Source organism: Mastigoproctus giganteus, chromosome 12, assembly GCF_048544385.1.
Source record: "Mastigoproctus giganteus isolate SK-2022 chromosome 12, ASM4854438v1, whole genome shotgun sequence".
NCBI classification, from domain to species: domain Eukaryota; kingdom Metazoa; phylum Arthropoda; class Arachnida; order Uropygi; family Thelyphonidae; genus Mastigoproctus; species Mastigoproctus giganteus.
The window spans coordinates 8,424,963-8,451,572 of record NC_143586.1 but is presented as its reverse complement, the minus strand read 5'-3'; the positions used below and the strand labels follow the sequence as shown (position 1 = coordinate 8,451,572).

The following is a 26,610-nucleotide window of genomic DNA, read 5'->3' as shown; positions in this document are numbered from 1 at the left end:
CACAGGCTTTCTTGTACCATATGGATGATGATGATGATAATAATAATAATTAATGTCCAAGTTTTCAGATGATATGAAGGATACGATTATGAATAATAATAAAGGGTGCACAATGGCCCAGTGGTTAAGACACTGGACTACCAGCCTGATGGACCTGGGCTCAAATCCCACTTTGCTGGAAGCGACCGCGGTGTATTACACTGGAAGACCGATATAATATTATTAAAATGATAATAAAAAATAAAAAAAAAAACCTGAAAGTTACCCCAACAGACACCTTCCCCAAGGTCAGAGTGACGGGTGAGGCACATAGTGGCATCATCTGGTGTCACTCGTGGGAACTAAAAAAATAAATAAACCACTGGACATAAGCTGAAGCTCCACCTCCATAGATGGATGATGTCACAGATAAATATTATTCATACTGCATCGACTGTGGCGCAGGATAAAATCACTCGCGTTCAGGCCTGAGGAAGAGGGGTCGGTTCGAAAAGTTGGAGACAGTCTCCTGAGCAAGACACTGGAGCAAGTGGCACTGTCCCCCATAAGAGAAGGGCAAGACCATCCAGCCCCACCAACTGGAAGTGTTTCCTGCGCAACGGCGCTAGTGACCACCCAGGATGGAAGAAAACAGCAACACATCAAGTGGATCACTGAAGTGAATACATACATCATGCGAGCATACTATGCAATAACCAGGCTAGAGAACGATATGACAATGTACAGTTGGCAACTACATACCAAGTGGTTGGAACGATACGCGGATATTCAGGTCACAGAACAACGATTAGCAGACCAAAGAAGGACCATCGTCACGAAGAACCTAATAGCTCCTACCATCTTGGAAAAAATCAAGCAGGATGTCAGCGATCTGCTACAAATTACAAAGAATATGGTCAATATGGAACCAGAGGAGGAACAGAATACCATGGAATCAGAGGAGGAACAGCAAGAAGAAATACAAATTAGAGCAGCTGAAGTGGAAAGAGACAAAGTCATGCTATCCAGAATAGAAGACGAGTGGAAGAAGGCCCAAACAGAATTCGAAGGAATGGACCCCACGTGATACCTAAGCAGAGGCCAAATAAAATCCTGTGGAGAGTAACAGACCACCTCAATCGGCAAATAATGCCACATTACCTTGACAACAATGCTGAAGGCTATCCACACACCCATATACTGTGCTGCCACAGCAGCCACTAGGATTAACGGAAAAGTAACGAGAGCCAAGCAGCAGAAGAATCGAAAATAGAAGGAACTGCCAGCTTGGGAAAGATGACTTCAGCAGAAGAATTAAGAGTCAAGATAGGTCAGTTGACCCAGTACCAACTGGGTAATAGAAGTAAGAAATTTATTGGAAAGTTGAAGAGCATTCTCAAGAGAGACAGCGTCCACAGCAAACATGAGACCAGAAATCAGAAAATAGAACAATACTTGGACACGCTTAAGCAGAACCTCCTCGCACTCAGCAAGAGACTACATCGATACAAAGAGAGCTCCCAGAGGAAAATAAAGAACCAAATTTTCAATGAGAACCAAAGAGCATTCTACAGGAAATGGGATGAAGATGAGAAAGCAGGAAACGGATCGCCCAAGAAGAAGACAATCAAAGCATTCTGGGGAAATATCTGAAGCAGTGAAGTAAGACATGACAGCAGAGCACCCTAGAGAGAAGTAGAACGGAAGAAAACAAAGGACATACAAGAGATGAGAGAGTGGGAGATTCGAGAAGAAGAAGTAAAACAGTCGATCGGGAACACCCACAACTCGCAAACCCCGAAAATTGATAACATCCACAACTACTTGTAGAAGAAGATCACCTGCACACACACAAGCACCTAGCAGAGCAGTTCACTCGAATGATAAGGCACCCAGAGACATCCTGAAGTTTCTCACCGAAGGAGTCATATATCTGAAGCCTAAAGATGAAGATACAAGAGACCCGGTGAAATATAGGCCAATCACATGCCTCCTAATAATATACAAGATCCTGACCAGCTGCATAACTAAGAAGATATCAGACCACTTAGAGAGTCAGAACATAATGGCCGAACAGCAGAAAGGATGCAAGCAGAGGAGCAAAGGATGCAAGGGGCAATTAACCATAGATACTGCAGTTATGGAGCAAGCCCTCAAAGAAGCACCGCAACCTATACATGGCCTACATCGATTACCACAAGGCCTTTGACTCCGTACCTCATATCTGGCTAATAGAGACCCTGAAGATCTATAAGGTCAATCTGATAGTGACAAACTTCCTAGTAGCAACAATGGCGAAATTAAATACCACCATTAAGGTCGAGAACATCACAACCAGGCCAATCCCCATTAGAAGAGGAATCTTTCAGGGAGATGCTCTGAGCCCACTATGGTTCTGTCCAGCACTCAACCCGCTATCTACCATGCTCAATGGCAGCAAGTATGGATATAACCTCAAAGAAGGAAGAAATAACCTGTACACCCTCAACCACCTGATGTACATGGATGACATCAAGCTCTATGTGGCAACCGAGAAGCAACTCATGCAACTACTCCGGATCAACAAAAAATTCAGCAAGGACATCAGGATGGAATTTGGACTATAAAAATGCAAGACCCACACACTGCACCAGGGAAAATTAGTTGCCTGAAACTACCAGCTGCTGACTGGTAAAGAGATCGAAGCTATGACAGAAGGAGAGACCTACAAATATCTAGGGATGTGCATCATCCCTAGATATGGCTCAGCAGTTAGAACACAAGGAAATGAAGAAGTGCTTGACCGAAAAATATCATCAGAGACTCAGAAGCCTGCTGAAAGCAAAATTGAACTGAGGAAACACAGTTAAATCCATAAACACCTATGCAGCTCCAGTATTGACATACACATTCAGGGTCATAGATTGGACTAACACCGAGCTAGAAGATATCATGCAAAAGACAAGAACAATGATGATTAAGAGTCACCAACACCACCCGAAGTCAGCAGTGGAGAGAATAACAATAGCTCGAAAAGATGGAGGAAGGGAACTGATAGAAAATAAGAAAACAGCGATAGTTAACCTGAAGGATTTCTTCAAGAACAACACAGTACCACTCCACCAGGCCATAAGGAAGTTTGATAAGTGGTATACCCCACTCAACCTAAGTGAGGAAACCCCTCCTGCCCAGATGGTACAAGAAATGAAGTTAGAAAGATGGACAAAGAAAACACTCCATGGCAGACACTACAATGACCTCCATCAAGATCACATCGATAACATTGCTTCCAATGCATGGCTCACAAGCGGGACGCTCTTCCCCGAGACTGAAGGATTCATACTGGCCATCCAAGACCAGGTAATCAACACCAGAAACTATAAAAAATACATCACAAAGGAGCCTGGAATATCAGATGACACATGTCGATGATGCCACCTGGCCTCAAAAACGATCCAACACATCAACGCGGGGTGCAAGGTGATCACCCAGACTGCGTACACTCATAGACACGACCAGGTAGCCACAGATAATACATCAGAAGTTAGCAAGGAAATACCAGTTGACCAAAGAAAGCATACCATACTACAAGTACAAACCGCAGGAAGTACTAGAGACCCGAACACACAAGCTGTACTGGGACCGCACCATAATAACGGATAAGACCATCCCGCACAACAGACCGCACATAACCCTTGTGGACAAGATGGAAAAGGCTACATACCTGATTGACATAGCGGTGCCTAACACTAGCAATGTCCAGAAAATCGGGGAGGAAAAAATTAGGAAGTACACGAACTTGACATATGAGATCAAGGAGATTTGGCATATGGAAGAAGTATCAACCATCCCAATCATCGTTTCAACCACCAGTATGGTACCAAAGACTCTACATAGCAGCCTAGCAGCAATAGGTCTCCTAGAGAACACCTACAAGGAACTGCAGAAAATCGCAATCCTGAACACCTGTAGGATAGTCAGAGATTTCCTCGACCAACAGTAACACCAGACATTACAACCACCCTGTGTACTTGGTAGCAGTACCCGTCACAGAGGAATCCCCCAATCAGAGAGAAATAATAAAGAGCAACAATAGCAATAACAGCAGAAAGGATCTAAGTGGATGAGCAAAGGATGCAAGGGGCAATTCACCATTGATGCCACAGTTATGGAGCAAGCTTACAAGAAGCATTGCAACCTGTACATAGCCTACATCAATTATTGCAAGGACTTTGACTCAGTGCCTCATAGCTGACTAACAGACACTGAAGATCTACAAAGATCTTCACCACGGAAGGACTGACCATAAAGATGAGTGTGTTTAGTCTCAAACGGCACCAGGGGTTTTCCCCATCTATGTTGACTATACAGATGAAAGGAGGAAGGGACTTGATAGACCTTATCAAGAAGAAAGTGATGGCAAACCTGAAGGATTACTTCCAATAAACCACAGTGCCACTCTACCAGGCACAAGGAAGACAGACAAGCAGCATACCGCACTCAACGTAAGCAAGGAAACTCCTCCCACCCAGATGGAACAAACAAAGCTAGAAAGATGGGTAAAGAAGACACTGAATAGCAATTGCCACCATGACCGCCATCAATTCCACATAGATAAAATAGCTTCCAATGCATGGCTCACGAGTGTGACACTCTTCCCCAAGACTGAAGAATTCATGCTCACCATCCAAAACCAAGTCATCGGGAACTATAGAAAATACATTGCCAAGGGGCCTGAAGTGACAAATAATACATTTGCATTAGTAAAGGCACATGATGCAAGAGAGCAAGCTTATATAGCATCAGCCAAAAAAAAAAATAAATAAATAAAATAAGGAAAAAAACAACCCTTCTCAATTCACAGATCCACTCACTCCAAATGTTTGCCTAGTTCTGCCTTTTAATCTACTTAAGCTATCGACTTATACAACGACAGATGGAAGTTTGTTTCAACAATAAACCACCCACTGGCTAAAGGCAAACTTCTGCACATCTATCCTACAACTGTCTTCCCTCATTTTGAATTTATGCCCTATCAGGTAATTATTCTGAGCAAGAGGAAGAATACCAACACCATTGAGCATGCTAAAACCATTCAAAACTTTATACACCTCAATCAGATCACCTCGGAGGTGGCTAATCTTAAGACACCATTGTACTTCAAACTTTAGCCTTTCTTCGTAAGAACAACCCTTTGTTTCATTCAGTAATCTTGTTGCCCTTCTCTGTACTCATTCCAGCAGCAATAAATCCTTCTTAAAATGAGGCCTCTAGACCTATACACAGTACTCAAGGTGTGACCTGACCAATGTCTTATACAAAGGGATAATCATCTCCATATCCCTCCTAAAAAAATTCCTGCATATCATAACCAAGACACCATGAGCTACTCTTTCAGACCATCTGCACTGCTCAGAAAACTTCATATCTGCTTGCACAATTACCTACAGGTCCTTTGTATTCTCAACCACTGTCAGTGTAGAACCACACAGTTGATACATTACTCCGATTTGCTTCCCATAGGTGGAACTTTACATTTATCAATGTTAAACTTCAGTTCCCACCTCTCAGCCCATCTGCTCAACTTTTCTAGATCCTGTTGCAGCAGCATACTGTCATTAGCATCCTTAACAACCCTGCCAACCTTCATATTGTATGAAAACTTGGACATTAAGCTTGGTATACCATCATCAATATCATTTATAAATACAGAAAACAACAATGGACCCAACACTGAACCCTGAGGGACTCCACTAATAACATTAGTCCCCGATGAGCAGTGTCCATTGATTACCACTCTCTGTCTTCTCCCACTCAACCAGCCCTTTATCCACAGCAGCAATTTGCCTCCAATGCCACACTGCTCCAATTTGTTCAGCAGTCTTCCATGTGAAACAGTATCAAAAGCCTTTATAAGATCCAAATATCTGATATAAAAGTTATTCCCTGCTTCCAGTTCCTTTGTGACCACATCATAGTATCCAATGAAATTGGTCAGACAAGACTTCCACTTAACAAACCCATGCAGTGTCCAAACAATAACTGAAGTCTTGTCTAGATGATCCTGCAGTGCTTCTTTAAGCAGTGTCTCCATTAATTTCCCTGGAACAGAAGTTAAACTAACAGGTCTGTAATTACCTGTCTCTCTTTGATCCTTCTTTGTAGATTGGGGTCATATTTGCACATCTACAGTCCATGTGTATCCCCCCCCCCTAGTCCAAGGAAGATCTCATAATTACGGCTAAGGGCTTGCTTACTTCATCTGCTGCCTCCTTTAATATAACTAGTTAGATCCAATTCACCCCAGTCACCTTTCTTATGTTTATATTCAACAATTTCTCCTCCACTTTGCTCTCAGTTATTTCAAAGTCATCTAGCTCACTGCCAGAGTTTAATTCACCTGCGGCAATTCCCTCCTTGAATAACTCTTTGTGTGTGAATACAGATGCAAAATACTCATTTAGTCTGTCAGCTACCTGAGCAGGATCATCAACAGTTGAACCATCGATATCAAGTGGACCAATCTCATTCATTCCCTTAAGTAACGAACTCTTTGGTGTTTTTCTTTGCATCCTTTGCCAAAGATTTCTTGTAATCTGCCTTTGCCTGCCTAACCTCCTTTGTGACTTGGTTACAGACCAGCTTATATCTATCATAATCTTCCATGTCACACATTAATTTATATGTATCCCATGCATTTTTCTTCTCTGCCACATATCTCCCACATATCTCATTAATTCATCCGAAATCCATTTAGGCCTAAACCTTGAATAATATTTCTTTGTTGGTATGAAAAGGCTAGTCTATTAGCTTCCAAGATAACATTATTTTGTTATCTTGGAATTCTTTGAATGCTTCCCATTTTGAATTTTCTGTTGGTAACATCATCAGTTGGTGCCATTGTATAGAATTCAAGTACTGTTTTAGACCTCCGTAGTCGCCTTTACTAAAGCAAAAACCCTTCCCTTTAACCAGTGATTACAGTGCACTGATGTGGGATTTACTTACTGATGCGGGTTTTTGCTTCCGTAAAGGGGAGTACAGCGGTCTCAGACAGTTTTTAAATTCTGTACAGTGGGATCAACTGACGATGTTACCAACAGTAAATTCTAAGTGGGAAGCATTCAAGGAATTAATCGTGGATGCTACTAAAAGTTTCATACCTATTAAGAAATATTGTTCAAGATTTAGGCCTAAATGGTTATCGAATGAACTAATGCGACTCGTGACAGAGAAGAAAAATGCATGGAATGCATAAAAATTATCAAGTGACTCAGAAGCCTATGGCAGATATAAGCTAGTCTGTAATCAGGTAACAAAGGAGGTTAGGCAGGCGAAGGCAGATTACGAGAAATCTTAGGAAAAGATGCTAAGAAAAACAGCAAGGATTTCTTTACTTATATAAACTCTAAAAGGAAGGGGATGAATCTGAGGAATTATTAAGGTTTGAAAATCGCAGAAGGTTATCAAATTTTTGCAATGGCAGAAGGTTATCAGAGCAAGCTTATCTGCGAAAAAATCTAAACCTCCCAAGCACTTCCTAATTCATTTCGCAAATATACGTGGTCTCAATTCTAATCTCAACGATGTCCATTTCCACTTGCAGTCTGCCAAACCCCATTTACTTTTTCTGACAGAATCTCAGTTATCGGTTGATTCAACTACTGCTCATCTCAGATGCCCAAATTATTCGCTGTATGATTCCTTTCGCATCAAAGGTGGTACTTGTGCATATGTCTGTTCTGATATTCCCTGTCAGAGACTTGGCAATTTGGAATCTCCTCTCTTTGATCTTCTCTGGCTTAAAATCTCTCTACCTCATTGTGTGAAATTCATCTGTTGTCTCTACCGTTTCCCCAACTCCACTAATCACTTGGAGCTCTTTGACTTCCTCTCTTTGCAACTTGACTTTCTCCAGTCCAACTTTCCTAACAGTGAGGTAATTTTCCTTGGTGATTTTAATGTTCACAACTCCAGCTGACTTCCGTTTTCTAGTCACACCGACCCAGCAGGTCGAGATGCTGAGGCTTTTGCAATTACTAATGAACTAGCACCGATTGTTCATTTACCTACAAGAATACCGGGCAATCCTAATCACACAGCCAATACACTTGATCTTTTTCTCACAAACAACCCTTCGAAGTACACGGTCGAAGTGAGAGGTCCTTTAGGCACTTTAGATCACAACTTGGTGATTGTCTCTTCTCCAATGGAACCTTTATCTCATGGCTATTCCCAACCTCGTGTTGTTTGGCATTACAAGAAAGCAAAATGGGATGACCTGCGAGACTTCTTTTCTTCTTTTCCTTGGTCGGATTACTGTTTCAAAACTTCTGATGTCAACGTTTGCTCAGATCGTGTCAGTGAAATTATTCTTGCAGGAATGGAATCCTTTATCCCACACTAAACTTTAAAATCTCGTCCTTTATCTAAACCTTGGTTTTCCAATAAATGTGCTAAGGCTGTTCAAGAGAAGAATGTTGCATATCGTAATTGGCTTGTTTCGAATTCTTCAGTTTCATTTTCTGCCTACACCAAAGCTCGCAACAATTGTAAAGCAGTTATTAATCAGTCCAAACTAGAGTTTGAACAGGCTAAGAGTAGAAAACTTGCTTCTTGCCCTAATGGTAGCCGAGCATTCTGGTCTCTTGCCAAAGCTATTGGCTGCAACTTTTGCCCATCTCTGCTCCCACCTCTGTCCAAACCAGATGGTTCTGTTGTCACTTCAGCCAAGGATAAAGCCGACCTGCTAGCATCCCATTTTTCTTCCAGCTCATGTATTAATGATCTTGGTAAAACACCTCCCACCATTCCCAACACGCTCCATTCAATGCCTCCTGTGGTCTTCCGTCAAAAGGATATCAGAAGGATTTTCATGAATCTTGATGCTAAGAAAGCTCCAGGTCCTGATTGTATTTCTCCACTTATTCTCAAAACCTGTGCTCCTGAACTTACTCCTATTCTTTGCCGCCTTTTTTCACTTTCTTATTCCAAAGGTGTTTTTCCTTCTGCTTGGAAATTTGCTCATATCCAGCCAGTTCCTAAAAAGGGTGACAAATCCCTCCCATCCAATTATCGTACCATTGCAATTACTTCTACTCTTTCTAAAGTAATGGAGAAATCAATTAACCGCCAACTCTTAAACTACCTAGAAACCTTCCGTCTATTCAACGATCGCCAGTATGGATTCCGTCAGTGTCGATCCACTGGTGATATTCTGGTTTATGTTACCCATTTATGGATTAATTCAATGGAAAGGTTCGGTGAAACACAAGTAGTTGCTCTTGACATCTCAAAGGCTTTTGATCGTGTTTGGCATAAAGGTCTTCTAAACAAGCTTCCATCTTATGGTTTCCCAACTGTTTTTAGTAATTGGTTATCCAGTTTTCTCTCTGATCGCTCACTGAGGGTGATGGTAGATGGCTCTCTGTCTTCTAACTTCTCCACTAATGCCGGTGACCCCCAAGGTTCAGTTCTTTCCCCCACTCTTTTCCTCTTGTATATTAATGACCTTCTTCCATTGATTGGAAATCCTATCCAGAGTTTTGCCGATGATAGCACATTGCATTCCACTTTCCATTTTGAGAAACCTTGTCCTGCTCAATCAGCTTCAACTTCTCAAAAATCTGCTACCAATTCCTTAAATGCCGATCTTCAGGTAATTCTCCAGTGGGGCAAAGAAAACTTAGTTGATTTCAACCCTTCTAAAACTCAGTCTTGTCTTATATCTCGCAAAAAGGATTCTTCTGCTCCTGTGCTTTAGTGACACTCCGATTTCTAGGAAAATGATATATCTCTTTTGGGGATTACCCTGACTTCTAATCTCTCTTGGCACAAGCACATTACAAATATTGCTTCCTCTGCATCTAAAAAACTTGGTTTTTCTCTTTCGCTCTCAGCGTTACTTTTCTTCCAAACAGCTGCTCACACTGTATAAATTGCAAATCCGCCTTGCCATGGAATATTGTTCCCACATCTGGGGTGGTGCCCCCAAAACCTCTCTCAGGCTTCTTGATTCCATTCAGAAGATGGCAGTTGGGTTAATTAATGATTCATCTCTAACAGAGTCTCGCCACTTGCTTTCTCATAGACGTACTGTTTCTGCTGCATGCCTCTTCTACAGATACTTCCATGGGCACTGTTCTTCTGAATTGGCTTCTATAATTCCCCCTCTCTCTTTCAAAACAGTCCGAACACGTGCCGCCACCAGCCAACATCCATTTTTTGTCCAACTTCAAACCCACAGAACCAACTTTTCATCTTCCTCATTTATTCATTCAACTGCCGTTTTCTGGAACAATCTTCCTTCATACGTATTTCCTGAAAATTACAATCTACAGAAGTTCAAGTACAATGTCAACAAATATCTTCTTTCGTCTTCTCAACCTCCAACCCAAGCACGGTACTAAGTACTATAGGTTCTAATACCTCTCGTGTTTGGTGTTCACATAAAAAAAAAAAAAAAAAAAAAAAAATTGTAGCAGGGTGCTTAATGATTTTGTAATAACTGAGAGCAAAGTGGAGGAGAAATTGTTGAAGTTAAACATAAGAAAGGTACCTGGGGTGGATGGAATCTATCCAGTTATATTAAAGGAGGCGGCATAGCAACTAAGTAAACCATTAGCCATAATTATGAGAGCATCCTTGGACTCAGGGGAGGTCCCCACAGACTGGGATGTGCAAATGTATCCCCAATTCACAAAGGGGGATCGAAGGGTGACACGAGTAATTACAGACCAGTTAGTTTAACTTCTGTTCCGGGTAAAATAATGGAGTCACTGGTTAAAGATGCATTGCAGGATCATCTAGACAAGACTGCAGCAATAATTCGGACAGCATGGGTTTGTTAAGGAAAAGCCTTGTCTGACAAATTTGATAGGATATTATGATGTGGTTACAAAGGAACTGGATGCAAAAAATAATTTTTATATCATATATTTGGATTTCAGGAAAGCTTTTGACACTGTTGCGCATGGAAGACTATTGTACAAATTGGAGCAGAATGGTATTAAGGGTAAGTTGCTACAATGGATAAAAGGGTGGTTGAGTGGGAGAAGACAGAGGGTGGTAATCAATGGGTGCTGCTCTTCGTGGACTAATGTTATTAGTGGAGTCCCACAGGGTTCAGTGTTGGGTCCACTGTTGTTTTGTATATTTATCAATGATATTGATGAAGGTATATCAGGCTTAGTGTCGAAGTTTGCAGATGATACAAAGGTTGGTAGGGTTGTTAATGACAGTGTGCTACTACAACAGGATCTAGATAACATAGGCAGATGGGCTAAGAAGTGGCAACTGAAGTTTAACCTTGACAAATGCAAAGTACTGCATATGGGTAAAAGTAACCCCAGAGAAATGTACCAACTGTGGTACTACACTTAAGGTGGTAGAAAATGAAAAAGACCTGGGAGTAATTGTGTAGTCAGATATGAAGTTTTCTGAGCAATGCAGACAGGCTGCCATGGCAGGTCATGGGGTTTTGTCAATGATATATAGGAATTTTGCTAGCAGGGAAAATGGAAAAGGTGATCTGATTGAGGTGTATATGGCCTCGAATGGATTGAGCACGCTGAATTCTGATGGAATCCTTCCACTTGTTCAGATTACGAACCTAAGGGGGCATAAATTCAAATTAAGAAAAGACAGAGGTAGAATAGATGTGCGGAAATTTGCCTTTAGCCAGCGGGTGGTTAATTGCTGGAACAAACTTCCATCTGTCGTTGTGGAAGTTGATAGATTAAATAAATTTAAGGAGGAACTGGACCAGCATTTGGAGGGACTGGTGTGATTTTTTTTTTTTTTTTTTGGTTAATGTTACATAAGCTCATCCACTTGCTTTCTTGCATCACATGCCACTACTACCTAAATTCCACTTCAGCTCATTGTGATCACTGCAACCAGTGGTTCCTTTATCTGCAGATTCTTAATGCATGAAGAATCAATACTGATAATCAGATCAAGAGTATTACTCCCTCTAGTTACCTCCCGAACATGCTGCTGCTGTAGAAAACAATTGTGCAATAAATCCACAAAAGTCTTGCTAGTGTGTGACTGACCAACCCACAAATTCCAATGAATATCTGGGAAATTAAAATCCCATATTATAAGACACTATGATTTACTGGCCCACTCTATCTCCCTGTACACGTTGCCACCTGGCTTTAGAAACGATCCAACACATCACTGCAGGATGCAGGGTTATCCCCAAGAAGGACCCATGGGTTACACCCATAGATATGACTAAACAGTCAGGATAATACATCAGAAGCTAGCAAGGAAACGCCAGTTGATTAAAGAAAGTGTACTGTACTACAGTATGAAACCCAGGCCATACTAGATACCCTAACCCACAAACAGTACTGGGAGCACACCATAATAACAGATAGGACAAACCCTTGTTGTCAAAAAAGAAAAAGCTACTTATCTGATTGACACAGCAGTGCCCAACACTAGCAGCTTCCATAAAGATGAGGAAAACGTCGGGAAGTACACAGACCTAAGACAAGAGATCAAAGAGATGTGGCATATGCAACAAGTAATGACCATCCCGATCACCATGTCAACCACTAGTATGGTGGAACCCCACAAAGATCCAACACCAAACTGAAGCAGAAACCCAACAGAATCCAATGACAAATCACAGACCACCTCAATTAGCAAATAATACCAGATTACCTCAACAACAACAATGAAGTAACACTAGATAACTGTATTCAAGTATGGAGACCTCATCTGAAAAAAAGACATTGAGCTTCTTGAAAGGGTCCAAAGATGGGCAACTCGCATGGTGAGATCAGCAAAAGGGCGACCATATGAAGAAACTGTATATGTGAGCTACAGAGCATGGCAACCAGGCACCTCAGAGGTGGCCTGATTGAGGTTTATAAGGCTCTGAGATGGGTTAGTAAAATGAACGAAGGTAGAATTCTCACTGTTCTATGCCAGAACTAGGGGTCATAAATTCAAATTATAAGGCTTGAGGTTTAGATTATATTGTAGGAAGTTTTCTTTTAGCCAGGGAATCATTGATAACTGGAACAAATTGCCATGCATATAGTTGGGGCTGACAGTTTGAATAAATTCAAAGGTCAACTGGATACTTACCTGTGTGAGGAGGGAATCCTATAATTTGCATTTTCTTATCTACTTGGTTGGGTTTTTTTTTTTTTTGTTTTTTTTGCCAGTGCATCAAATGCCTGTGGCTTCCTTGCATCACATTAGGAACACCTAGATACCTGGACACCCTCAATCAGAGGCCCCTTGCACTCAGTAAGAAACTTTTCCACCATAGTGAGAATATCCAGAGGAAAACAGACAACTGGATATTTGAAGAAAACCACACAGCCTTCTACAGGAACACTGAACAACCGAAGGAGGACAATGGACCCCCCCCTGACCAGAAGGCACTCGAATTCTAGGAGTAACCTGTGGAATAGCAAAGTAAGCCATAATGGCTGTGTCACATGGACAGACCTAGAATGGAAGAAAACCAAGGATGTACAAGAGATGGCAGAATAGGAGATTCAGGAAGAAGAAGTACAACAGTCAATCAGGAAGTCTCTTAACTGTCAAACCCCAGGAATAGATAATATCCAGAACTACTGATACAAGAATTTCATTTGCGCGTGCATGCATGTATGCATGCACGCACGCACACGCACGCACACCCACACAGTAGAGCATTTCACCCAGCTGATAAGGCACACTGACACAATCCCATAGTCCCTGACTCAAGGAATCATCTACCTAATGGCTAAGTACAAAGAAACCACAAATCTGGCAAAGTACAGACTAATCACCAGTCTCATAACAATGTACAAGATCCTGACCTGATGCAAAACTAAGAAGATATCACACCACTTAGAGAGTCAGAGCATCATAGTAGAAGGGAGTAAGCAGATGAGAGAGGATGTAAGGAGCAATTGGCCACTGATGCCAGTTATGGAGCAAGCTTACAAGAAGCACTGCAATGTACATGGCATACACTAACAGGAAACTAGCATTAGTAGAGGCAAATGATGCAAAAAAGCAAGCTTATGCTGCATCAGCCAAAAAAACGAAACTGACGCAAAGCCTTTGACTCTGTGCACCCACAGCTGGCTCTAAGACACTGAAGATTTACAAAGTCAATCTGATACTGCACACTTCCTAGAAGCATCCGTGGCGAAATGAAAGACCACTATTGAGGTTGAGAACATTGTGAGCAGACCAGACCTTTCCACATTAGAAGAGGAATCTTCCAGGGAGATGCCTCGAGCCCACTTTTGGTTCTGTCTATCACTTAATCTACTATCCAGCATGTACAATAACAGCAAGTACAGATACACCATAAAAGAAGGGAGGAAGAATCTGTACACCTTCTCTCACCTGATGTATATGGATACATCAAACCTCTATGCTACCCTCTATAACCAAGAATCAACTCGACAGCTACTCCACATCACCAAAAAGTTAAACACTGACATCGTGATGCATTTTGACCTTCACAAATGCAAGACCAGTGGATTACATCGAGGACATCCAGCCGGCAGAAACTACCAACTGAAGAGTTTGAAGCTATTACAGAGGGAAAGATCTGCAAATATCTGGGGATGATGCAGGCCCATCAAAACACAAGGAGGTCAAGGCTTGCTTGACTGAGAAATACCATCAGTGCCTGAGAAGCCTGCTAATATCAAAGCTGAATGGCAGGAACATGGTCACAGTCATAAACACTTACACAGTCCCAGTACTCTTTCGGGATCATAGATTGGACCAATGCTGAGCTGGAGGAGATAATGAGATTGACCAGGGTAATGATGATCAAGAACCACCAACACCACCCAATGTTGGTCATTGAAAAACGGACAATAGCTTGGAGAAAAGGAGGGAGAGAACTGCCTGACTTCATTGAACAAGAGAAGCAGGTGATTAAGAAAGTGTGGGATTACTTCCAAGAAAACATAGCACCAATCTACTAAGCCACAATCTACTAAGCCATAAGAAACACTACAATGACTTCCATCAAGATTACAGATAAGATGTCTTCCAGTGCATGGTTCATGAACCGAAGGTTCTTCCGAGACCAAAGGATTCATGCTTGCCATCCAAGACCAGGTAATCAACACCAGGATATTTCCTGTAGCCAAAGACCCCAGAGTAAGAGATGACACAAGTCAATGATGCCACTGTGCCCCAGAAATTACCAGCACAACACCGCAAGATGCATGGTGATCACCCAGATGGAGTACACTCACAGACATGACCAGGTCACCAGGATAATACATCAGAGGCTAGTGCAAAAATATCAGTTGATCAAAGGAAGTGTACCATGTTACAAGTACGAACCTCAGGCCATTCTAGAGACTTCTACACACAAACTTTACCAGGACAGTACTATAACAATGGGCATGAAGATCCTGCACAACAAACTGGACATAACCCTCGCCAACAAGAAAGAAATGACTACCTGATCAAAATGGCGGTGCCCAACACCAGCAACCTTCAGAAAACCTACAAGGAAAAGATCAAGAAGTACTCAAACCTAAGACAGGAAGTCAAAGAAGAAATGTGGCATATGGAACAGGTAATGGCCATCCCAACACTGTGTCCAATACCGGCATGCTGCCAGAGAGAGAGAGAGTCCATAAGAGCTTAGCAGTAATAGGACTCCCAGAGAACAATTACATGGAACTTCAGAAACCTGCGATTCTGAACACCTGTAGGATAATAAGAGAGTTCCTCGACAACAGTAATAACAATAATTATAATAGCAACCAGACATAACCAACCACGCCCATGCACTTGGCATTAGTACTCATCATGGGGTGGAAAAAAATCTTATAAAAGGGGAAAAAGTTTTATATTGATGAATTGATAGCCGTTACACTATTATAACATGTGGTAGATTAAGTAATTTATTATCGAAATGATAAGATTTAAAAGAATTTAACCACTCAATGCTAAACACAAACTATTTATGGCTAAGTTTCCCAAATGTAAGTTTCCTGTTTAAGGCATTGTTGGCATTGAAGCAGTTCAATTCCTTTAAATTGTATCATTCTGATTATAAATTACTTAATCTACCACGTGATATAGGTCACAAGTAATTAGAAAAAGGTATTTTTTTATTATAATAATAACTAGGGGGCCACGTCCCCTGCTCGCTTTGCTCGGCAACCCCTGTGCATGCTTTTCTACATAAATGTAGTTGTATGATGGAGCAAGTAAAATCTTTTCTACGTAAAAGACACACCTGTTGAAATGCAATGATGTTTTTCCTCCTGCTTTTTACTCCCATCCTTCAGCTATCTCCCTCACTCATGTCTTTTTTTTTTCTTTTGTTCTCTGTCAGGAAGCTCAAGCAATCCCTGATGGAGAGCAGCCAGAGTACTGTGGACAGCCTGGCTCACCTCCCAGTTGTGGTAGCAGGCAATGTGGAGTCCCACTAGGGGCTCTGCAGCCAAGAAGCCAGCACAAACAGCAGAACCCAACAACTAAACTACGTATGCAACACACAACACTTTTCTGGCTTTTACAGAGGTTCTGTATTCACCACAAGAGTACTGATGACATAGATGTGGGAAACCACAGGTGGCGCCTTATTCAAACACTATGATTGATGTCTAATCAGGAAATGACCTATGTAATTATTTACCTGTGCATCTGTAGTGACGTAATTGCCCCACCCACTTGTACCACGTGACCCACATCCCTCTTCTCCCATTGGCTACCCCACCATACGGCATTCTCAAGGTGGAATAAATATCACTAGAAGGAAACTTTTTTAATGTATAGTGAGATATATACTAATAATTAACTGAAACATACTGTCATATCTCTCTCTAGAAACGGTGCCTTAACGTGGTGAGAGAGTTTGCGTACATTAAAGAAACTGAAAGCTATACCGTCGGGAGCTATATGCTCCCAGAAGGGCCTCCCATGGCGGAAAGGTTTCAGTGGAGACGTCAGACGAAACCCGTTTCAAAAGGTCCACACACGACCTTTTCAACTAAATTGTGATCCAAGAAAGCAACGGAAAACTACTTGGATTATCCTTCCCTTGAAAACTTCAATGATAGCAAGCAAAATAAACCACGGCCCCGAGTTTCGGTGTCCCTTGAATGGGACAGGGGTGCTAAGAATCTCTGAGCTTGCGTCGAAGAATTTTCTGAAACTAGCTACATGGAACGTTAGAAGCCTACTACAACCAGGAAAACTAGCCAATGCTTTACAAGAAATGGAACGCATTAACATCAACATACTTGGGCTAAGTGAAACCAAATGGCCTGGAACAAAGAAGTTTATATCAAACGACGCCGTACGTCTGCTTGGTGTTCTCTTCTGTTCCGGAGGAGAAGAGAACACCAAGCAGACGTACGGCGTCGCTTTCGTTGTCCACAAACAACTGGCCAACAAAGTCACCAGTTTCACCCCAATATCGGAACGAATCGCACTACTACAGTTAGCAGGCAACAAGATCAACCTGAATGTGCTCCAGGTCTACGCACCAACAGCGGACAAAGACGATCAAGAAATTGAACTGTTCTACGACAAGCTAAGCAACACTTTAAAGTCGCTGAAGAAGCACGACATTACAGTCATCCTCGGTGACTTTAATGCCAAAATCGGTCAAGGAAAGCTACAAAACATAGTCGGAGAACATGGCTTGGGGACACGGAATGAACGAGGCGACAGACTCGTCCAGTTCTGCCAAGAAGAAAAATTTAGCATTGCCAACACTTGGTTTAAACTACCACCTCGACGACTATACACCTGGACCTCACCACAAGACTCTGACAACAATATCGTCAGGAACCAAATTGACTACATCTTAATCAACATCAGATATAAGTCAAGTGTCCTCAAGGCAAAAACTTACCCTGAAGCTGACATATCATCAGACCATAACCCAGTAATAGCAACACTACGTCTCAAATTACGAGCAGTCAAACGCACAAGCAACAAAAAGAATCGACCTGGAGAAACTGAAGAACAACGCCAACAGGCGACAAGTACAGCTTCATCTCAACACTACAATCAGATCGATCGAAGCAGTAACAACAGACGTGCAAGCATTCGGGCGTTCACTCAAACAATGCATCAATGAAACAGCAGAAACCCTGCTAGGACATCAGGCGTTGAAAAAGAAACAACGGTGGATGACCCAGCACATACTAGACCTAATGGATGAACGGAGAACATTCAAAAGCAACAACAACCGGGAAAAATACAAAGAAATACAACAAAAGATCAAACAGGAAATCCGGAAGGCGAAGGAAAAATGGATGGAAGATCAGTGTGCAGAAATCGAAGACCTAATCAAGAAAAATTACAACTTTAACCTGCACAAGAAGCTTAAAGAAGCTGGAAACATCTACAAACCAGCTCCTATCCCAAGCTTATATACAGACAACAATCAACCTATACTAAGCAAACAAGCCAAACTCGACACCTGGAAGAGCTATATATACAATCTGTTCGGCACCAACAGAAAACCGGCAGAAACGCAACAACAAACACAGGAAGACAATCTCCACATATTAACATCTGAAGTGGAACATGCCATCCGAATAACAAAGCCAGGCAAGGCCTGTGGACTTGACCAGATTCATGTGGAACTGCTGAAACAACTAGACAACAGCAACATCCAACAACTAACGAAATGGTTCAATCAAATCTACAACAACAACGACATTCCATCCGAATGGCTCCAATCCATCTTCGTGGCCCTACCAAAAAAGGCTACCAGCCGGAAATGCGAAGACTTCAGGCTGATCAGTCTAATGAGCCAGGTGCTAAAAGTCTTCCTCAAGGTGATTCAGCAAAGGATAAGATGTAAGTGCGAAAGTGCACTAGGAAACACACAGTTCGGATTCTGCAGGGGACTAGGCACCAGAGAAGCAATTTTCTGTTTACAAATATTGCTACAAAGGTGCTATGAACATCAAAAAGACGTGTATATATGTTTTATTGATTACGAGAAAGCCTTTGATTCAGCAGACCACGACCGTCTAATTGACCGACTGAGAAAACTTGGGCTTGAAAACAACGATATCAACTTTATTACAACTCTCTACTGGAATCAAACAGCCCGGCTTCGCTATGACAACGACCTGACAGACCCAATTCCAATAAAAAAAGGCGTCCGGCAAGGCTGTCCTTTATCTCCCATTCTTTTTAACATCTATTCGGAAATGATCTTCGACCAAACACTGGCTGACAAGAACATCGGCATAAAGGTTAACGGACACTACATCAATAACTTAAGATATGCCGATGACACAGCACTAATAGCGGATTCAGAACAAGATTTACAGACCATCTTGAGCGAAGTGGACATAGAAAGCCAAGTATGGGGGCTACGAATTAACAAAAAGAAAACAGAGGTGATGAAGGTCAGCAGGACTGCAAGCAAAATCACGATCAAACTAAACAATGAAAAATTAGAGCAAATACACTGCTTCAAGTATCTCGGAGTACTCATTGATGACCAGCTGAACCGTGAGGCCGAAATCAAAAGCAGAACTGAACAAGCCAGGCAGGCATTCACCAAGTGGAAAACCCTCCTCACCGACAGAAGCTTGAACATCATGCTCAAATTACGCACATTGAAATGCTACATCTGGCCAATACTGCTCTACGGTGTAGAAATCTGGACTCTAACATCAGCCACTACAAAAAAGCTCCAGGCCTTCGAAATGTAGCTCTACCGAAGAATGCTGAAAATCCCGTGGACAGCCAAGATAACCAACGTACAGGTCCTGCAGGACATGCACACGGAATGGGACCTGCTCAAAACCATCATCAGCAGGAAATGTAAATACCTAGGTCACATCGCTAGGAACCAACAAAAATATCACCTACTACCACTCATCCTGGAGGGAAAGATCGAAGGCAAGAAACGCCCAGGCAAACCGAAAATGGCATGGCTAGATAACATCAATGCCTGGCTTCACATGACAACAGCACAAATTCTACACGCAGCGCTAGACAGAGAACAATATCAAAACGAAGTCGCAAACGCCATTCGGCAGCATTAAAGAAGAAGAAGAATACTGTCATATATTTAATGAAGAAAAGTGTGTGTGTGTGTACACACATATATATATATATATATATATATATTTTATTACTTGCCTTTTTGCATTCCTTCACAATATGAATTATTTCCCAAGCTGCTGCTGAAAGGCTTAAATTTAAGAGGAAGGAAAAAGCAACATAAGATTTACAGCAAATACATTAATTGTTATATTTCATTCTCTCTATTTTGAAAGTAAAATGAACATTCAAACTTTTTAAAATATATATTTAATTTAAAACATATACAAGGTGATTCACTACCAGTGCGACAAACTTGCAGGAGGTGTAGGGGGCACAAAGACGAATCGGAATCACATAGCATTGCAGGGTCCGAAATGCCTTCGTCATGCGGTAGAGGACGTTGAACGGGAGGTCGCGTGAACAGCGATCCCGCTGGAAGTCAGCATTTGCGAACCGGTTCCCGAGGCAGTAGGATGGACGAGTACTCGAGCGATAGGCCAACGATTGGGTATTTCCCAATCCACTGTATGGAGGATACTGTCAACAAACCAAATGAGTTCATATCATCTGCAATGCGTCCAATCATTGAAGCCTGCGGATTATCCACTCCGGAGGACTTTTGCTACTTGGTTTCTTCAACAGAAACGGTTCGCAAATGCTGACTTCCAGCGGGATTGCTGTTCACGCGACCTCCCATTCAACGTCCTCTACCGCATGACGAAGGCATTTCGGACCCTGCAATGCTATGTGATTCCGATTCGTCTCTGTGCCCCCTAAACCTCCTGCAAGTTTGTCGCACTGGTAGTGAATCACCCTGTATTTAATAAAACTTATACATAATATATACAGTAAACTCTTTAAAATTCAGCACTCCTGGGGATTGAGAGCTAATGGATTTTATAGAAATGTATCGAGTAGTGGATCAGTTGGAGAAGCACATTTCAATGAACATATTTACATCTGAAACTGTTATATCAACTAAATGATAGTACTAGTGTCTAAAATATAAATAACAGTTCAATTTATTAAATATTAAAAAATGACAATAAACATATATTCACAAAAATGTTTTTAGAATATCATTGGACCTGTATGCAGTCAGGCCACACCTTGAGTACTGCATGCAGGTCTGCAGGCCTCATTTTAGGAAGGATGTAGGCTGCTGGAATGAGTACAGAGAAGGGCAACGAGATTGGTGAGAGGAACAAAGGGATGCTATTACCAAGAAAAGCTTAAGTTCTGCAAATTGCAGATTCTGGAGACTAGGCACCTGCAATATGATCTGACTCAAGTGTATAATTCTTTGAATCGTTTGAGCAAGATCAATGCTGATGGGATTCTTCCTCTAGCTCAGATTATGCAACTGCAGGGCCATAAATTCAAATTAAGGAAAGACAGTTGTAGAATAGATATGTGGAAATCTGCCTTTAGTCAGTAAGTGGTTGATTGCTGGAAAAAACTTCCATCTGTTGTGAAAGTTGATAGCTTAAATAAATTCAAGAAAGAACTGAACAAACTTTTGGAGTGAATGGATAGGTGAGATGAGAAGGATTTTTTTTTTTTTTTTTTTTTTTGGCTGATGCTTGCTTTCTTGCTGTATAAGCTTGCTTTCTTGCACCATTTGCCAGTACCAATGCTAATGTGCTTCAGCAAAAAAAAAATTTCACAATGTAAAAATCAGAAAATATTAACTATTCTGTTTAAGGAACAATTATTATAACAGTGCAGTCTTTATCAATTTGTATGATATTTTGATTTTAATAATTATTGTGGAGAAATTCTATCAATTTCTCACACATAATAAGAAATTAAAAGAGAGCAAAACAACAGTTTGTAACAATCACTCAATTCGCCTTCTCTTCCACAGCTTTAACATGGAGTTAGAAGCCAAATGAGTGAGTGATTTTTAGCCACCTGTTACTTTACTCACTGCTTTAGTAATGTATCTGACAAGTTGCATGACTAGTTATAATGAGAGAAAAAAAACAAAACCCATGGCTGTGTGATGCGAAATTAAATCCATTGTTCGTGCATGTCAGTAAAGTTGCTGTTTGTATGTGGAAGAAATTAACTATGGCTATAAAGACGTATACATTTTCATGGCTTTAAAGACATATACTTTATTAGTATTAACAATATGGTAATTAGCAAATTAGGTAATTAGTATATACGGTAATTAGTATTGGCAAATGATACAAGAAAGCAAGTTTATAAACCATCAGGGGGAAAAAAAAAAAAAAAAACCTTCCCATGAACTATTCATCCCCTCCAATAATCTGCCTAGAATTCCTGGACTTCCTAGGCATTTATTGAAGGCTGCTCTTCTCTGCACCCATTCCAGCAGATCTACATCCTTCCTAAAAGGGGGGGGGGGGCCTCCCGATCTGTATGCAGTACTCAAAATGAGGATAACCATTGCCTTATACGATAGGATAATCACTTCCTTATCTCCACTAACAAAGTTCCTGTATATTATAGACTAAACCAGATGAGTTGTCCTGGCAACCTGTCTGCACTGCTCAGAGAACTTCATATCTGACTTCACAATTACCCAAAGGTTTTTTTTTTTTTTTTGTTTTCCATTATCCTGAGTTTAGTACCACACAGTTGGAAGGTTAATCTGAGATTACTGCTACCCATACGCAGTACATTTAATTACCATTTCTCAGCCCATCTGCATAATTTTTCTAGATTTTGTTGCAGTAGCTAACCTTGATTATTGCCATTAGCCACTCTGCCAACCTCTGTACCACCTGTAAACTTAAACAGTAGCCAGCCTGATATACCTTCATCATCATTAATAAATTTTTCTAGCTATACATCTATACTTTCAATATCTCTTTGCTCTCAGCTGTTCTAAAGTCACATAAAACTGGTCACCAGCTCACTCAAGTACCGTATGACCAAACTGCACTTGTATGAATTGTAATTTAAGGGCAGTTCGTGTTATGTTACAAAATTTACTAAATAAGAGATAGCACTAAAAGAGGAACTCTGTTACAATATAGCCAAAGCTATATGACTCAGAGAAATTATAAGATGTTTGTAGGACTACCATGTCCTATCGTTTATTTTTGCAGCTAGCAGGATTTAATCTTAATTGATAATGCAATAGTTATTCTCATAGATGTACACATATGACATTGTAATGAATTGCCCTGGTATTGCTATGTAAAGCTGCAGTCTGGTTTAGTCTTGTTTACCTCCTATTTGTTATCAGGACATGGATCATTAAATCAGAAACAGTTTAAATTTTGCTTGTCTCCTATGGAACTCTGTCATTGTGGTGGTGTGGAAGATTGGCAGCATGTTTTGTATTCATGCCCCTCACAAGAATTTCGAGTAACTCTGCAGAATGCAATTCCCAACTTTTCATCAGGGTTGGAACCTAATTTTGTATCAAGTGCACCAGTTATCAGGCCCTTCAGGATTTTCCTAAGGCAACCTTCACTAAAAGGCTTGCAATTCTATCTGCAATTACTGCATCTTCAAATGTTTCAAATTCAGTTCAAGACTCTTCACCTTCACTCCAATGATGTCCATTTTCTATGATTTGCTTATCATCTAACTAACAGAATAAATTGACCTTATAGTGATTTTTCAATCTTAAACAAGATCTTCAACATCTTTCATGCTCCAGAATGTACTGGATTCTGCCCAAGACTTATCACCATCTGTGCCACGATGCACTTTCCTCCAGTCAACTTTTGATTAAATTAAATCTCAACAAGATCTACAATTTTAGGACTTGTGATGTTTTTTTTTATAATGTTCTTCGATCTTATTTTTGCAACTCTACAAGTTTTCGACCTACAAATAAATTTTACAATGTAAATTCTAGTGCTCCTCAAATTCATATTGCTTGGCTGGCTGCGTAACTTTGTTATTGGTGATTGACTGACTTTGACTTTGATACTGATGACTGTAGAACTTACTGGATGTTATATTTAACCTAATTTGTTTATAAGGTTTGTGCCTGCTTCAGAGCTTCAATGCTTTTGTAAAGTTGTGTATGTCAGTTTAATGGTACTGGCTTAGGTTTATTTTTAATTTTGTTTTAGGGGATTGTTATCCTCGATTTATTTTCTTTGATTTTGTATAACCTTTAATTTTTGATATTTATGTTAATTTTTAAAATTTAATCAAATTCTTGCTTTGTTTACTTTGAAAACCTCAAAGTACTGTTTGATTTACCTCATGGTATTGAGGTTAATCTTGTGTACAGTGTTTATAATTTTCGTGTAGTTGTTAAAATTCTCTCTCTCTCTCACAGACTGAACAGACTGGAGTCCACACCCTGTTCTAAAGTTTAATCCTTTCTTTTCCTATTATTTCCTAAGGTTGGGTAAGGTCATTTTATAATAATCTATTTCCTAACCTTACCTTTAAGGTTAGGTCAGGAAATAATAGGGAAAGAAAGAAAGATTCTTTATATATATACGTATCATAACATCAATCACTTAAAGCTATGATGTTATTGTCTGTTGCATTCGCGCACCAATGGGTACATCGTCTATCACACCTACGTGTCAATCAATATATCGTTTTCAACAATTGATCCAGACTGATAGCACGCATCACCTGTTTACTAAGAATGCAGTGCGAAGCTGAGGTAGTGGAACCAGTTTGCCCAATAAGTTTCCCATGGGTTCTTGTGTTGGTTTCTTTACCTTAGGCAAATAAGTTTGCAATAGATAAATTGGTATTGGCAACTTCTAGCTTTTATGTAACCTATGCTATTGTTATATGAAAATATGCATGCTATAGCACATATTTCTATGGGTTTTTTTTTTTTTTTTTTTTTTGGTACTTATACCGTGTTTTTGGTTTACATCTCTGTAGCCAAGTGCTCAGGAGCAGGAATGCAGTAGCACATGCTCTTTGAGTAGACCAGGGTTCAATCCCCTGACTGCTAAATATGCCATTGTTGATCTGCCAACCCGCACTGAACCAGCATGGCAGCTAATGGTCTATTCCCTAAACATGAATCATTGAGGAGGCTTCCATTCTGCAGCAAGTTGATAATGGCTGCAGTTTATGCTGTACTTAACTGTTTTAATAGTTAATTTCTTTGTCACTGAAACAACCAATAACTGTTTCTTCTGAACTACACTTTTCACAGGTCAAATTACTATTGATCCAGGTTTCAATATAAACAATATGTCACTTTTTACTTCTTATTCATTTCATTTCCTGTAAATACTTCATTCTCAAAAGTATGATGTCATTTCTTTCCATTAAAACTTTTATTCCATTTTGAGATTTCTTCCAACAAAATTCTACCTTGTTAAGAATTTTTGTTTAATAGTGTGATTAATTTAGTTGGTATAGCTAGTACTTTTTTATCATAAACATAAGAATCCTAAATTATTTGCCTTATGATATTGTGATCAAATTAGTTCTGAGAAAAATCTGTATAAGTTTTTTTACACTTCTTGGGCAATAAGAAACTTGGAGAACATCTTTTGTTAGACTTTGAATCCTTTTTTATGAATTGTTCTGAAAATTCTGTTGCTACAATAGCATGCTCTGTTGCATGCATGATATGTGCCACAAATAGTCAACATCTATTACTGTCCAACTTCAAACTTATAGAGCCGACTATTATTCTTTCTCATTTATCCCTTCAACTTCCGTTTTCTGTAAAAACCTACTTTCACTTGTATTTCTTGAAAATTACAATCTAAAGAAATTCAAGTCTAATGTCAACAAGTATTTTCTTCTGCCTTCTCAACCTTCAACTCACACTCAGTACTAAGCATACATAGTTTATCATTTAATTTTCTTTATCAAACTGTTCAATAACATTGAATGCAATTTTATTACTTTAGCTAAGTATACATTTTTCCATTTTTTTCTCTTTGAAACAGATTATAAAAATATACAAATGGTTCATCTATTTGTATATTTTTATAATCCTGATCACATGTTTATTCCCAAGTGATCACCATTTCTCTACAGTAATGTGCAAGACTGAGTTTAAATAAAACACTACGATATGACTTCTCCTACTTACTACAAAATGAAATATTCCTGGCATTTTGCCAGTGAGAGGACTAATTAATGTGAGTGAGCCTAGAACATTAGTTTACTCTCTAGTTTATGTTATATTGCAATTCAATATTATTTTATTTATTTATTTTTTTTTTTATTAAATACATTAAAAGTTACAAAATTCAAAAGTAGCGTAGCTTGATTTAACTATATTGCACAATTGAATAAGGTTTTAATGTGTTAACATTATTTAATGGTAAGTCTTCTCTAATTGTTTATATTTTTGAGATTAACAGTTGTTGTTTGTTTGTTTGTTTGGTTTTTTTAGGAGCATTAGCAACTAAGGCCATATTGCTCGGGGAATATGCGGTGGTCATTCCCTGACCTTTCCGCATCCTCCATATTTGGTGGTGACGGGCTCGAACCCCGGTCTAATCAAGAAGCGTGTGCTACACACTGCTGCTCCTTCCCACCTGGCTACGGAGGCGCCGAGATTAACAGTATCTAGATAAATCATATATCCTAGTTAGATATATAATTATTAGCTATAATTGACTGTTAATTCTGAACTTCTTACAAAGACAGCAGATAATGACCTGGTGGTTTGTAATTGCTGTAATTTGTTCACCACAGTAA

The 26,610-nt window shown here is 40.2% G+C and overlaps 1 protein-coding gene across 3 annotated transcripts in view; it reads right to left on the bottom strand.

The window, feature by feature from the left end:
- The window catches only part of LOC150076660 (uncharacterized), a 349,756-nt gene that overhangs the window by 246,119 nt on the left and 77,027 nt on the right, over positions 1-26,610 (bottom strand). For all 3 annotated transcript variants that reach the window (XM_090386112.1, XM_090386111.1, XM_090386113.1), the window contains exon 4: positions 20,077-20,128. In XM_090386112.1, the coding sequence (XP_090242238.1) occupies positions 20,077-20,128 (52 nt within the window). The remainder of the gene's footprint in view (positions 1-20,076; positions 20,129-26,610) is intronic.